Source organism: Corythoichthys intestinalis, chromosome 9 (assembly GCF_030265065.1).
Source record: "Corythoichthys intestinalis isolate RoL2023-P3 chromosome 9, ASM3026506v1, whole genome shotgun sequence".
Classification (NCBI taxonomy): Eukaryota; Metazoa; Chordata; class Actinopteri; order Syngnathiformes; family Syngnathidae; genus Corythoichthys; species Corythoichthys intestinalis.
Genome location: NC_080403.1, coordinates 12,220,962 through 12,234,826, shown reverse-complemented (window position 1 = coordinate 12,234,826; position 13,865 = coordinate 12,220,962). Strand labels below are relative to the sequence as shown.

The 13,865-nt window shown below is 40.4% G+C and overlaps 1 protein-coding gene across 2 annotated transcripts; it reads right to left on the bottom strand.

The window, feature by feature from the left end:
• Positions 1-613: 613 nt before the first annotated feature.
• Positions 614-7,423, bottom strand: LOC130922395 (RNA-binding protein 15-like). Of its 2 annotated transcripts, none has more exons than XM_057847143.1 (3): positions 3,115-7,423; positions 1,977-2,156; positions 614-773 (listed from the first exon to the last, which is right to left on the bottom strand). In XM_057847143.1, the coding sequence occupies exon 1, from the start codon at positions 7,254-7,256 to the stop codon at positions 4,905-4,907; it is 2,352 nt and encodes a 783-aa protein (XP_057703126.1). In that variant the 5' UTR covers positions 7,257-7,423; the 3' UTR covers positions 614-773; positions 1,977-2,156; positions 3,115-4,904. The 2 variants fall into 2 exon arrangements, with proteins under 2 accessions (XP_057703126.1, XP_057703125.1); XM_057847142.1 differs by having other exon boundaries at positions 642-764.
• Between the last annotated feature and the right edge of the window lie 6,442 nt (positions 7,424-13,865).

Here is a 13,865-nt window from a genome sequence, read left to right as displayed (position 1 = left end):
TTAAACTAGTAGCTGAGATCTGTCATGACAGAACATCGCTTCAATGATATCTGGCGCCATCCAGTGTCGTGAATGGGGAGAGTAGCTGAGATCTAATGAGTATAATGTCTAGACGGCGAATATAAGATGACCCCCCCCCCCCTTTTTTTTTCCCCAATCTTATTTCAATGCAAAAAACACCATCTTATATTCGGGCCAATACGGCAATACATTTTTAACCCAACCCCTCACCCCACCCTTATTACAATCATCCGAAAATGATCGGGAATTGGGCCCGATCACGTGATGGGATTGGGGACATCCCCAATATCCACCCCCTTCGTTTACATTTACACTGAAGCCCATTCACGCTGATTTAGGGCAAAAGGCTGAATCTTGGATTCCCCTCCCATGAATATGGGTCGTCCTGTTTCTTCATGTGATTGAAATTCTACCTGTCCAGAGTGTAATCTTACTTTTTTGCCTCTATTCCATTGGAATCGCTCCAAACTCACTGCCATCCTAAGCATTCATTCATTCATTCATTCATCTTTCTGAATAAAAAAAAGAGCATGCACTTCAGTATCACAAAAAACACTGCATTATTTGTTTTAATCAAAAACGGAGTTTATTAAACAGCAAACCCAAAACACAATGTAGAGAACAAGTGGATGAAATAGCACTGTAATTAATAATACACATTGAAACTATACTCACCAAAGCAGGCATGGTCTATCCTTAATAATGAAATGTTGTCTCTCAGTAAGGATGAATGTGATGGATCACTTGAAACACTAAAAAAAAAAAAAAAAAAACTTATGACCTCCAGTTTACTCTTTCAGCCATTTTAAGTTGCTTTTTATTACTTTTCTTTGCAAACAACCAGAACTTAACTAAAAATTAATATGTAGTTGAATGAATTAAATTCCAATATATGACAACACTTTGTTACAGTTGGCCACTGGTAAGATCTCGGCGGCCTATTATTATTATTATTATTATCATTAACGGGACAAAACAACATAATCTTGACTGTGAAATACTTAGGGATTTCTCCACAGATAAAATGATGACATTAATAAACTTAGTTTGGCAGACTTTGTCCATGGACGTAACGGTGAACCTTTGTCAGCCAGCTCCCCGAAATGAGAGGGCAGGCACTTCCATAATAAAGTGACATAAAATTTAATTGTTTCCCATTTGAAAACTGCTGATTTGCAAAGGCGATTGAATTAAATTGACAAACTGCATAGAGGTCAAATTAGGTCACGTACTTCTTTACCTTTTATGGATCAAACAAAGGGGAAATTTGGGGAATTTTATAGGTCATTCTTGGAACAGACAAATACCTTTTCAAATTACTGCTTGGCTGAAATTTTTAAATTGAAATGTCCAAAAATATTTACTTTTGAGAACCAAGTGCACTCCACAATTCAATCAATAGCCCTAGCCTTGTCAAAATAGCTTCATGACGAGTCAGCTTAGTAGCAACAGCACTTCATATGGGTTTATTATGTATTGCAACACCACCTCAATCTACAAACACTTCAATAAACAGATAAAACAATCACCTTTGAACTTTACAAGTATCAAAAATCACCTCTGAACTTTAAATGTCATCAATAACTACTCATCAGGATGAATACTCGGTATATTAAATCATACTGATTTTCATCACTACAGCTACAGTCTGAGCATTATCACTGACTGCCACACACTGTCAAACAAGGCCAAAACAGACTGAACTTTCGTGCCGTTTCAAGGCCTTGGATAACTAGTATTCATGTGTGGACTACCATCAGCCAGTTTTTTTTGTGTTCTTTGTTTAAAAAAAAAACACAACAGAACAAAATACTCTATGTTGAGCCAAGAAAATCCGATACAGGGTTGCAATAGATAGGTTATATCTAGTTGCTAACAGTAATCGTTTTCGTCACAGTCCACTTGTTGTGCGGTGGACCCTTAATGTAACCAGGACAACGCTGAAGTCCACTTACCTTAACTGAACTGCCAATGTCACCTCAGCTGTGAATCTTATCTCTAACACAATACTGTAAAAGATGAGCACAACAGAAAATGGTTAAAAGACAAGACGGTGGCCTACCTCTGCTAACGTGCTCTGTCTGGTTCTTATAGTTGGTCCAAAATCCCATCTGTAGCTTTATAATTGCCAATGCCTGTGAACAGAAACATAATTTCAACATTCCAAAGGCAGCAACTTCTCCATGAGTAAAACATCTTATCTTGTTGCATGTGACTGTAACGAACCCAACCCCTTAGTCAGTGTTTTTCCAGAGATAAGGGTTAGATATTACTATAGCTGATAAACTGTCCACTAACCTAAATGAAATATCCCGAATCAAGTTTGGACGATTAAACGGTCATAAAATTATTGGACTCATGATCGATCCTGATGGATATAGTACTAAATATTTCAGGAAATAAATGAGTTTAACTGGACTGTATTAAAATGACACATATTAAAAACGGTTCAATGACACCACAGTAAACTAAACTCGACATAGCAGTGATTACGAAATGACTTTTTTTAAATGAAATCTTTGCACTGTTTTCATGAATTGGGATTGCTTCTCGTGAATCTCAAAAACTCAGCATTTCCCAATGCAGATTTTTTTCTACATGCTTTGCTACTATATTTTTAGACTAGTTAAAATAATGCAAAATAAATAAGGTTTCCAATTGAATGAAAAATCATATTATCCGCCTCGACTGGTACCTCCTTAAGAATGCTGTTACTATCATCAGTTTCTAAGGAGTAGTAGTCCCACAGAGCAGTCACTTGGCTAGTGGTGTGATTAACAGCAGCTGAAAAGCATGACGGTACTGGAAACACTCGCGACTACTGAATAAGATCCAATCGTGTGACCAAATTCGATACTCCAATAGCTGTATACGACACCGATAAACTGAGCATTAAATCGGGAGCTCTCTCACGAGTACCCAATTAAAACACATGGAATAAATGTGTTGTTAGTTTTAACCTATCACAATATCCGTTTATTACCAATGTCCCAGATATAAAGTCTGCTTTTGTAAATTGTTAATCACCCTGTTCATGTTTTTTTGTGTTCCACACTGACTTTGCCTCACAATGTTGAGTCTACGCATCCTTACCTGAGGATGACAAGTGAATGTCTCCAAATCACAGCACCAGGAGTTGTTGAATCCTTGTAGAGATATTCAGGTCCCACATTTGACGGTGAGAACTAGCAATGTCTGAGATCCTACTGTTGAGTCTTAATGTCACGAAGAATAAGCAACACTTTGTTTTAACAAAAAAACGATATGTAACTCATCACATCAGATAAAAATAAGGGTCTCATATGCGTGGCTGCTTTTGTTCCATTCCAGGTAATGTCAAATAAAGGCGGCGCTGCTCTCTGACGCAGACGTAATGCGTGTGTGTGAAGTGCGGCCCTCGCAAGAGGTTCTTGATGAGAGAACCTGACGACGCGAACAAACATGCCCTTAGTGTCATCTGTGCCAGTGGTCCAAATGAGACCCGAGGCCTACGAAAGGCCGTCCTGGAAATCACATTGAAATGAGGTCAATCAATTGTAATCAACACACTGATTCGAGTGGTTCTTTTCCTCGGAACTCAACACTTCCTCTCCTGGTTGCTGGGAAGATTCCCACTGTCAAAGCCTCGTCAGACTTGAGCGCCGGATAGACAAATCCGAGAACAGAAAAGGTCACAAATGTAGTGTTTCCTTGAGGTTCCCACGAATGAGCAAATTTATTGAGACACAATCTGCGAAGTGCACTTTGCTTACTCCTCACGAGCACGGCCGCTCTCCATGTGAGTGTCTGGTTTTCCTGAGTACACAGCACACACGTTCCATTTGGACAAAACAAAAACAAACAATAAAACAAGACATAACAGGGAAACAATGTGAAGTCCCATTTGAGGGAGGAGTGCCAAGCATCCCCTCTCAATTCTGATCACTGAATGAGTCCAATCTAGACAAGCGATGTTATTTGAACCACACAAATCCTCAATGCATTTTTTTAAAACTCTATACACTTTGTTGCTGATTAAACCCAAAGTTGACAGATAACAAATCTTTGACATTGGTGGATTGATTAAGCGGGTGTTTCAGGCTCATTAAATGTTTTCAGACAACAATTGTCACACTATTCACTGTCCTTTTTCAATGGAAATATTGAATGTTATGAGGACATTTGTCAATTCGGAAATAATGAAAGTAATAAGATGAGACAGTTCACAAAAGCGCTACGTCACAAATTCTAAGAAAATACAAATAATTTGCACGTAATCCAATGCATGCTCTTCTAAGGATGGCTGCTTGTTGCACTCACAATTTTCACCATGTTACAAAACCTCCAAATGTGCCTCAGAATGGATTTTTTTTTTTTTTTTTTTTTTTAAGTAATCCGTATGTATTCTCAAATTTATGGGGAATGCCACAAATCAGGTTGACTTAAAACATTTTTAAGACTTTTTTTTTACTAAAAAAAAAATTGAGGTACTTAACTCACTCACAGCCATTGACAGCAATAGGCATCAAATGTTTTTTAACTTTTGCTGGCATTGCATGCCCCAGTGCCCCATTGACAGCAATATACGTCCAATCAAATTTTGACTGGGGAGGGTTGGCAGCAACCATTCAATAGCTTCCAAGCCAAAGTTTTGGGTGTGTTTCCTTAATTTCAGTGTTGAAAATGTTAGTAAGTTACTGTGTGGTCAATGTCAATGGCAGCCAATAAGTTAAGTTTGCTTTATGACAATGCATTTCTGTTTAAATAGCTTGAGCATCCAATGCGAACTACAGCGCTAAGGTCAGCATATGTTCAAAAACAGTTCAAATTCAAACTCAAGTGAAAGACAGCTTGGGAAACCTCAATTACAATGTCACTTCATGACACTAGTTGCATTTTTTTTCTCACGATGCCCCTCGAATAATTACCATCACCATGTAGTCATCATCTGATTTAGCAAAAGCTTTTGCAGACTCATCCATAAACTGCATAGAGAACTCACATGGAGGGAACGCGTGAAGCACGCCGCTGTGCTCCTTGGCGCGGGCACCGCCCACGGGGAGGCTGACAATGCCGGCCGCTTCCTTCTGTTTCAGGTAGGACACCAGGTTCTTCAGCGGGCGCTCCATCGAGTCTTTACCGTCTGGAGGCGCGTCGTCTGATTTGACGGGCACGGCTAGGAGCACGGAGTAGCCGCCGGGTCCGGCGGCCTTGATGCGGCGGGAGACCTCTTCCAGCTTGGGCGGCTCCATCCGTAGGCGCTGGCTGATTTTCAGCTGAGACGCTTGGACGTCCTTGGAGCCCTCTTGGAGCAGTCTGGAGACCACCGCCATGTCGCCTTCCAGCAGGTGCAGCGCTGTGGGGAAACTGCTATTCTTCAGGAGGAGGACACCTTGCCACACGTGACTCAGCTTCTGAGCGGATGTGCGTCCGGAGACGTCGTCCTTCCCCGCCGGGCTCTTCAGTTTGTCGGCAGGTTTGCGCTTACGCTCCCTCTGGGAGTTTGAGGGGGCTGCGGTCGGGCTGAGAGGTCTTCTTCTCCGGTCCTGACTGTTTGGGCGCCCTCTCGTCGGGGATGGGCGACCGGAGCGAGGCAAGCGTTCGCCATCGCTATCGCCGCCTCCGTTCACTGGGCTGCCATTTCGCGGCGTGCCGTTGTGGTCAGGGGATCGATCCGTGCGCCACGCATGCTCCGGGTGTCGTCTTCGTCGACTCCCTTCGCCTCTTTGTAACTCCCACTCGCGTTCCGCCGTCCAGGGCTCACGGGAAAGTCTCTCCAGGTGAGCCGGAAAGCCGGACCCTCGCGTCCTTTCGTGGACACCCAAGCCGGACCATTCGGCCGGAGAGGAAAGCTCACGCTCACGGAAGCGAGGAGGTAGCAACGGCGACCGCTCTCTGATGGGGTCGGTGAAGCGGTGATCGAACGCCGGAGTGATAGAGTCGTAATGCGGGAGGGCCAGAGGGGGCTGGTTGTACTGCTGCTGTTGTTTGTAGTGCTGCTCGGTGTCAGCAAAGTCTACTCGCAGTCTCCTGTCGGAGCTGCCCAGAGGGAAGCCTCGCATGTTGGCGCACGCGGCCTGAGCGGCATCCAGGCTCTCATACTGAACGTAAGCCGAGGACTCGCCTTTCCTGTAGTCTATAGTCCTGATGGTGCCAAAGCGGTCAAACTCTTTAGCCAGGGCGGAGAGGGAAACCCACGAGCCGAGGCCTCCCACCCACAGCCTGGTCGTGGGTGTGGGCTTGCCATATCCAATTTTAACGGGGTTGCGGCCCAACATTTTCCCCGACATGGCCACTTTGGCTCGATGGGCCATGTCGAGATTTTCAAACTTGACAAAACCAAAATTGTTCTGGCCGCGCGCCGCTCGCTTAATGTCTACTTCGGTTATGGTGCCGAAGCGGTCAAACGCTCGCCGCAGGTCATTCTCTGTCAAGCTGACGTCCAGGTTGCCGAGGAACAACGTCCTGTTTGCCCTCTGGTCGTCCGCCGACGAGTTGTCATTGTGGAATTCTGGAAGGAATGCAGCGTGATTCCTGGCATCATATAGGGAGTAATATGCATCTCTTTCAACATCTGTGAGGTGAGGCAGGGGAGGAGGAGGGAGATTGCTCAGCGCCATTTGCTGTAACCGGAAGTCCCTGTAGCCCAAACCGGTAGGCGAAAGTGTTCTCTGCGGGGGCACGTGTCTTTGTCCTGTTGGGAAATTGTCTTTGGAAAGCGGGGAGCGGCTCCTGCGCCGGTTATTGTACACCAGGTCGACTTTGAGAGGCCGGTCGAAGAGCACCAGTCGGCCTCGAGCGTGCTTCGCCGCTCGGGCGTCTTCGGGCTTCCGGAAGTTGACGAACGCCACCTTCTCGCCGTTTTCCCGACTCATTTTCACACTCACGTTTCCAAATTTCTTAAACTCGTGAAATAGTCCGTCTTCGATGTCTTCGTCGTTCAGATGCGAGCCCAGTTCACTAATTTTAAGAGTATTGTACTCACTTTCAGAGGAGCGCGGGTCGCTGCGTGAAGCGAGGACGGCGGGCGGAACTCCGTAGTCATAGCCATTACCGGGCCGAATGTCCGAATAACTGTCTCTTTTGTCACCCGGTAAGCTTCTTCTGGACGAGGCGGAGACGTAGCTGTTGCCGTTGTTGCTGGCGACGGCCAACAACTCTCCCGTCCGCCTGCTAGGGAGACTTCCTCTTCGCTCTTTGCAGTCATCTGGCATCCGAGAGCGTTTCCTCACTGGCGAGCGGTCTTTCTCCTTCATTTCCAAATGCCAGTCCAAACCGAATCAATACGCGAGGGTGAAAAAAAATGTTCTTTTACGATTAGAAATCGAAAGAAAGTTTTTCAACTCGAAATTAGGCCGAAGGAGACTCCTCACTCGAGATATGCGAGCGCCATGTTGGAATACTTTACTACTGTACCGGAAGTCACGCCTACGTGTTTGTGGTGTGTTCTGATTGGCTAGGCGGCGGGTTTGTTGAAAAGAGGAGGAAGTGCGTCCGCCTATCACCGACAAGGGAGAGGCTCCGACGTAGGCTCGAAATAATATTTGAAAATAGCACAAAAGATAACGATTGTGACACGAGGCACACGCTCTAACTTTCCTTTGTGACGCACCAACGACTTCAAACACCTAAAACACAACCAGACTGCAAGTTAGATTTTTTTTTGCCACAAAACCTGTTTTAGAGGCCATACAGTGGGCAATTTTAGATATTATTATTTTAAACAAATGGTCCAAATAAATTTTTCAAATTGAAGTTAAACCAAATATAAATTAACATTAAAAAAATAAATTAGAAACACATTCGGCGTAAAATCCTAAAAACGTTCCGTGTCAAGTTTATTTGTACAGCCCTTAAACTCTTCGGTTTCCTTTGACGGTGAAAAACATCCGATCCATTTTTGACTGAGAAGGGCTGACAGTGAATGATCGCGAGAAGAACTTTGCTCATTGGCTGTTGTTGCAACTACATTTTAACCACTAGAGAGCAGCATCTGATAAATTCCCTCGCTCAATCCTGAATTTCTCATGTTTTTCATTTTTAGAAAGAAACAAACGACAAAAAGTAGTTATAATAATAAACTCACTGATTGTTTGTTTATGTTGTTTTTCTCTGCGGCGAACCCTCAATCGTTCAGTGCAAAGACATGAGAAAGACAATTCAAGGGCTGACTTGAAATTCTTCCGCTTTCGTTAAACAGATGATCGGAACAGAGTAATTAATGCCAGCAATAAGAAGCAATTATCAAAGAATCCCAAAATTTGAAAAATAAGGTCCTAATGAAACCTTTTTTTCACATTTGTAAAAAGAAAAGTCAAAATGAATATGTGTAATAAGCGCTCAGATATCGATAACCCTTGCTAAATCTTTGTTTTTCTCATGGAACCTGCAGATGCATGTGTTGACTTGCATCCATCTTTTTTTTTTTTCAAAAAGAAATGTCAAAATTCTGAATTAGTCTCAAAATCATGAAATTTTAGGTGTATCAAATGTGATACATTTGGCAATATAGGGTTAAAAAAATTATTTTATTTATTTATTTTTTAAGTACCGTAATTTCCACACTATGAAGCGCACCAGACTATAAGCCGCCACCAGGTGCGTAGGTTTGCAAAGAAACGGTAGGGACATAACACTAGAAACTTTTCAGGATGCTCAAATTGTCCCCACCAACCTCATTACATACATACCTGTCAGGTAGTACGGTTTCGGCGTAATTTGTACAAGTGAGCACTGATTTTTAAATGTGTACATCGCACATTTTTCGTGCATTCCTTTTTTTTTTCTCCGTTCCTGATTTTGTCACTGTTTCGGCAACGAGACAATGTTCGTTACTACGCGTTACTGCGTTGGTTGAATGACGCGAGAAAAGTCAGAGACACGGAGAGGGAGTGTGACGCTGTAGCAAACGTGATGCTAGACTAGATGGCTCCAATATTTCCTGACTGTAGCCGACAGCCTACAATCTACACCTAGATATCACATGCATATAGAACTACATGCGAAATGACAGACTTGGCGGCGTTAGTAAACAGCCGCCTTTTTAGAGCAGTACACTTCTCAGAAAGGCTCTGTTGTAGTGAACCTTCCTAGCGAACCTAAGTAAATTTTTATCTAAAATACTCCTAAATCTGCAAAATCTTGACTTGAATCTGTCTTTAAATGATGAAACAGTTTTAAAACCTTCACATGTCGAAAGTAGACAGAAGGGAACTAATGCAAAAACAGGAATTTTAACAACTTTAACAGTTGATTCACAACATTAAATGACTTCCAAACGTAGCAAAGGTTAATACGTTTTTTTTTTGTTTTTTTTTTTTGTAATGGAAAAAAAAAAAAACATGAAAGGTAACACCAGTTACTTTGCCAAGTAACTAAATTCTCTTACATTCAGGTAACTGAGTTACTAACTCAATTGCTTTTGGGAGAAGTAATTTGTAACTGTAATTAATTACTTTTTAAAAGTAAGATTAACAATACCGGTCATAAAGATGAAGTCTGCAGAATGAAAAGTGATGAAAGCGGAGATTTTTTTCTGCCAATTTGTCGCTGAACACAATTTGCCTGAAATGTTCCATGACTCCAAGATTGCATCGGTGAGTTAATGTTATCAATTGACCTTTTTAATTTATAATTGGACACACTAACGAACTACCTTCAAGTCAAACTGAATTGCAAGCGGAAGTGCAGCCATCAAGACATGATAGAAATTGCCAAAAGTGCTACATACAATTATAACAAAAGTGACTATTAAATTTTAGTAATCATGATGTAGCTGATATTGATTTTTCTTTGATTGCACCAGGTTATATATTACAATATTACCAATAAATTCATATTATTTTAAAAATTGAGTTTTATTTTTGTTTCATATTGTACGCTATATACAGTACAACTTTGTAAGATTAGTCATCAATTTGTAGGGGCATATGTCAAGATTTGTAAGATTGCCAACGGCCTTGGGTTGACAGTTATGTACATATGAGTTCAGTTATATAGGTAATTTAGATTGTCTCCCCATATGTAGTAAGGATAAATTGACCCAACTAATATTAAATGAATTATTTTCATTATGTTCAAACTTGACCCCTTTTCACTTGCTGAATCTGCCAGTCCATTTTTTGTCGTCAGACGCACGTTTGAGTAGCGGATGACTATTTATTTTCTACATTATTCATTTTTTAAAAAATATATATTTGCAGCTTATGCTGACATTTGTTTTTTCTCCAGATAATCATACAATTATCATAGCAAAGGTAAAAAGTTTTCATTTTTTGTTGAGTTCTGCTTGTTGACAAAAACAGTAGTGTTTTACCTTAAGGAAGGCTCAATTTAAATTTATTTTTGTTATACCCTGACTAAGAAGGTGTTTTTCAGTTATATTTTATTTATTTATTTAAATAGACAATGTTGAATGGTCTTCAGACAAATGTATTTTTTGCATTCCTTGGTTAAGATATTATAAACAAGTTTATATTTATTGTGTATGTTAATATTATAAAAATATATATAATCTGAAAAAACAAAAGTTCTGTTCAAACATTGCAATTTAAATTTGCTTATAAAATGCAGATATTTATTTATAAACAAGTTTTCAAAATGTTTTACTACTTTATGAAAATAAAGGTTTCAATTGAACAGTGTATCACCTGAACCAATACATGTGAAAGTTAGTATAAGTCAATACAGCCTTATTTTGCATTGATCATTTAGCCCAGGGGTCCCCAAACTACTGCCAAAATACTGCCCGCCTCCACATTTGGTCCGGCCCCCTGAACAATTTTTTTTTTTTTTTTTTTTTCCAATAGTTATTTATTTCCTGTTTTTTAATTATTATTTTTTTCTCCCAGAGAGGGTTATTTGGTTATTATCTATTTAATTAATAGTGTTATTATTATATTATATTATATTATATTATATTATATTATATTATATTATATTATATTATATTATATTATATTGTATTATATTATATTATATTATATTATATTATATTATATTATATTATATTATATTATATTATATTATATTTACTTTTGTTCCCTGAAGAATCCAGAAAGGGTCATTTGATTGTGGCTTTCTGAAGAAAAAAAATATTTTTTACATTTGGTCACTCCTGCAATCGTCACACCTTTTCTGTTACAAAGTGACCCTGGCCCCTCATCAGAGAAGGGAAAAGTTACGTGGTCCTCACAGGAAAAAGTTTGGGGACCCCTGATTTAGCCTATTAATTTATTAGGTTAATATACTATATATATATATATATATATATATATATATATATATATATATATATATATATATATATATATATATATATCGTCCCTACCAATGTTGAGACCAAACCTATGCCCTTGGCCACCACCCACTGAATTTGGCACATTTGTTCATAGATAAACCGCACTGGACTTTAAAGTGCCTGTGACACGAAAAAGCATGTTTATTTCATAATACACGCGGTATTTTATGCTCCTGAATGATATGGACCGCTTGGATGTGTGTGGAAGCGATCGCTATATTTATTTAGTTTTTTGAATCCCGCGCCAGGAAAATGAGTGACTTCCGGCTTCGGTCTTGCATTGAGGAGGAGGGCGCTGTGACGTGTACGGTAGAAGACGTCCTCTTCACTATACAGCGTACTGTTGTGTATGGGGACGAAGGATTCAGCTGATTTTGCGGATTAATATGTTTATTTTTCGCATCACGCCAGCCAAACGGCTTCAGAAAAATCATTCTGTATGAGGGAGAGGCGTATGCGCCTTTTTGGAGTTTCAAAAGGTTCCCATTCACCGTGGATATTTACTGTGGGACCATTGGACTTACGAGGAAGTGAGTAAACATCTTGTTTTGTATTATGTCAAATACGAATACAGCGATTACAAAGTAAACACTACAAACTTCCTTTAACTGAAGGACTACTTACGTTTGATCATTGATAGGCATGTAAAAAGCTGTCCTAATGCTCATTAGCAGCAGCACGTTAGCGGCACAATAACTCCAGCCACCCTCCTCCAGGGAACGAACTGTAAATTGCTCTCCGCCAGGCAGACAACCGGGTCGTCATGTCAAATAATCCAGGATAGTTATGTGTGATTTTCCGCTTTGAAGACTTTGAAACATCACTCGGTTCGGGTTAGCATGTCGGCTAGCTCTCACGCCTTCTGGTTTGTTTACATTCTCCGAAGCCGGGGAAGGGAAATGACATATGTTCGATTTAGGTGTCATAAAATATAGTTCGGGAGGTGCGACAGTAAAGGTGAAGTCGACAGTTTTGACCATTATGGAGTAATTTTGCCATGTCGTCCTGAATAAATGCATTTTTATTATTTCATATTCCATTCAGCACAAGACTGTTATTTGTCATGACCATGCCATTTATTTGGCAATTGGGGAAAATACTTGGATAAAAAGAATATCCTGTAAAAATATTGAAGTAAAGAGACAGAAACAATGACATTTTGCCGCTCTCTTCGTCGCGTTTTCCTCGTTGTGAATAGTTCCCCCTCGACGGGCTGACTGGTCCTTCTCAAGCCATTTATATAGCTATTGGGGGAAAATACTTGGATAAAAAGAATATCCTGTAAAAAATATTGAAGTAAAGAGACAGAAACAATGACATTTTGCCGCTCTCTTCGTCGCGTTTTCCTCGTTGTGAATAGTTCCCCCTCGACGGGCTGACTGGTCCTTCTCAAGCCATTTATATTGCTATTGGGGAAAAATACTTGGATAAAAAGAATATCCTGTAAAAATATTGGAGTAGAGAGACTGAAACAATGACATTTTGCGGCTTTCTTCGTCGCGTTTTCCTCGTTCTGAATAATTCCCCCTCAATGGGCTGAATAGTAAAATCGATGAGCCCAGTCTACCGCTGACGTCATCCACTTGTTGGGGACGCTAAAGCCCTATAATGGTAGGCGTGGCTAACCGGCAGATTAAAAGGCTAATTTCTCGTCATCTGTGCTTTGCTAAATTGTTGTATATAGTCGAATCGTCTCAAAATATGATTCTAATTCACATAATAATGCCGTTTAAGACTTTTTTTCTCGTGTCGTATGCTCTTTAAACCGCAACTGTCCTCCCTGTATTATGGGATATTTACACCAAAAGATATTAACCGGTAACACTTTATTTGACGGCAGCATCAAACGACTGTCATAAGACCAAATGAACCACCATGAGTCTTTAAACCAATTGGCTACAAAGCTTCATTGCTTCAAGAAGCTTCATTTGGCTATCACTGCTATCCTGAGCGAGACAGTCAACCTCTGCTGCCACCTGCTGTCAACACTGTTGTTGTCGGACATGCATTGCAGCGCTACAGATGTAAATTACAATCAAAATTCACTTTCTATGCTAATTATTTCTTCAGTTTCTGTTCTAGTTGTTTCATTAATTGCTAGTCATGGTATTTGGTAACACTTTATTTGACAGTGGCGCCATAGGACTGTCATTAGACAATCATAATTATGACATGACACTGTCATGAGCATTATGAGTACTTATAATAGATGTCATTTAGTGTTATCCGGCAAATTATCTCACTTTTGAATTAATGTAAAAGATCCAAGCTGGACATCAATGGAGTTAGTGACATAATTTGCCAGATGTCATGTCATAATTATCATGGTCTTATGACAGTCTTAGAACGGCGCTGTCAAATAAAGTGTTACCTTTTTACCCAAATAAATAAACAAATAAGCCGCACTGAACTATACGCCGCAGGATTCAAAATTAAGGAAAAAAGTAGCAGCTTTTAGTCCAAAAATTACGGTCTTTATTTTTAAATGTTAACTCATTGGCTGCCATCCCTGCCAGCCCTCCAAGTCAAAATAGATTGGATGTCTATTGCCATCAGTGGTAGTGAA

Excerpts from the sequence above, each read along its gene's own strand:
- LOC130922395 (XM_057847143.1), bottom strand. The coding sequence starts at position 7,256 with ATGAAGGAGAAAGACCGCTCGCCAGTGAGGAAACGCTCTCGGATGCCA.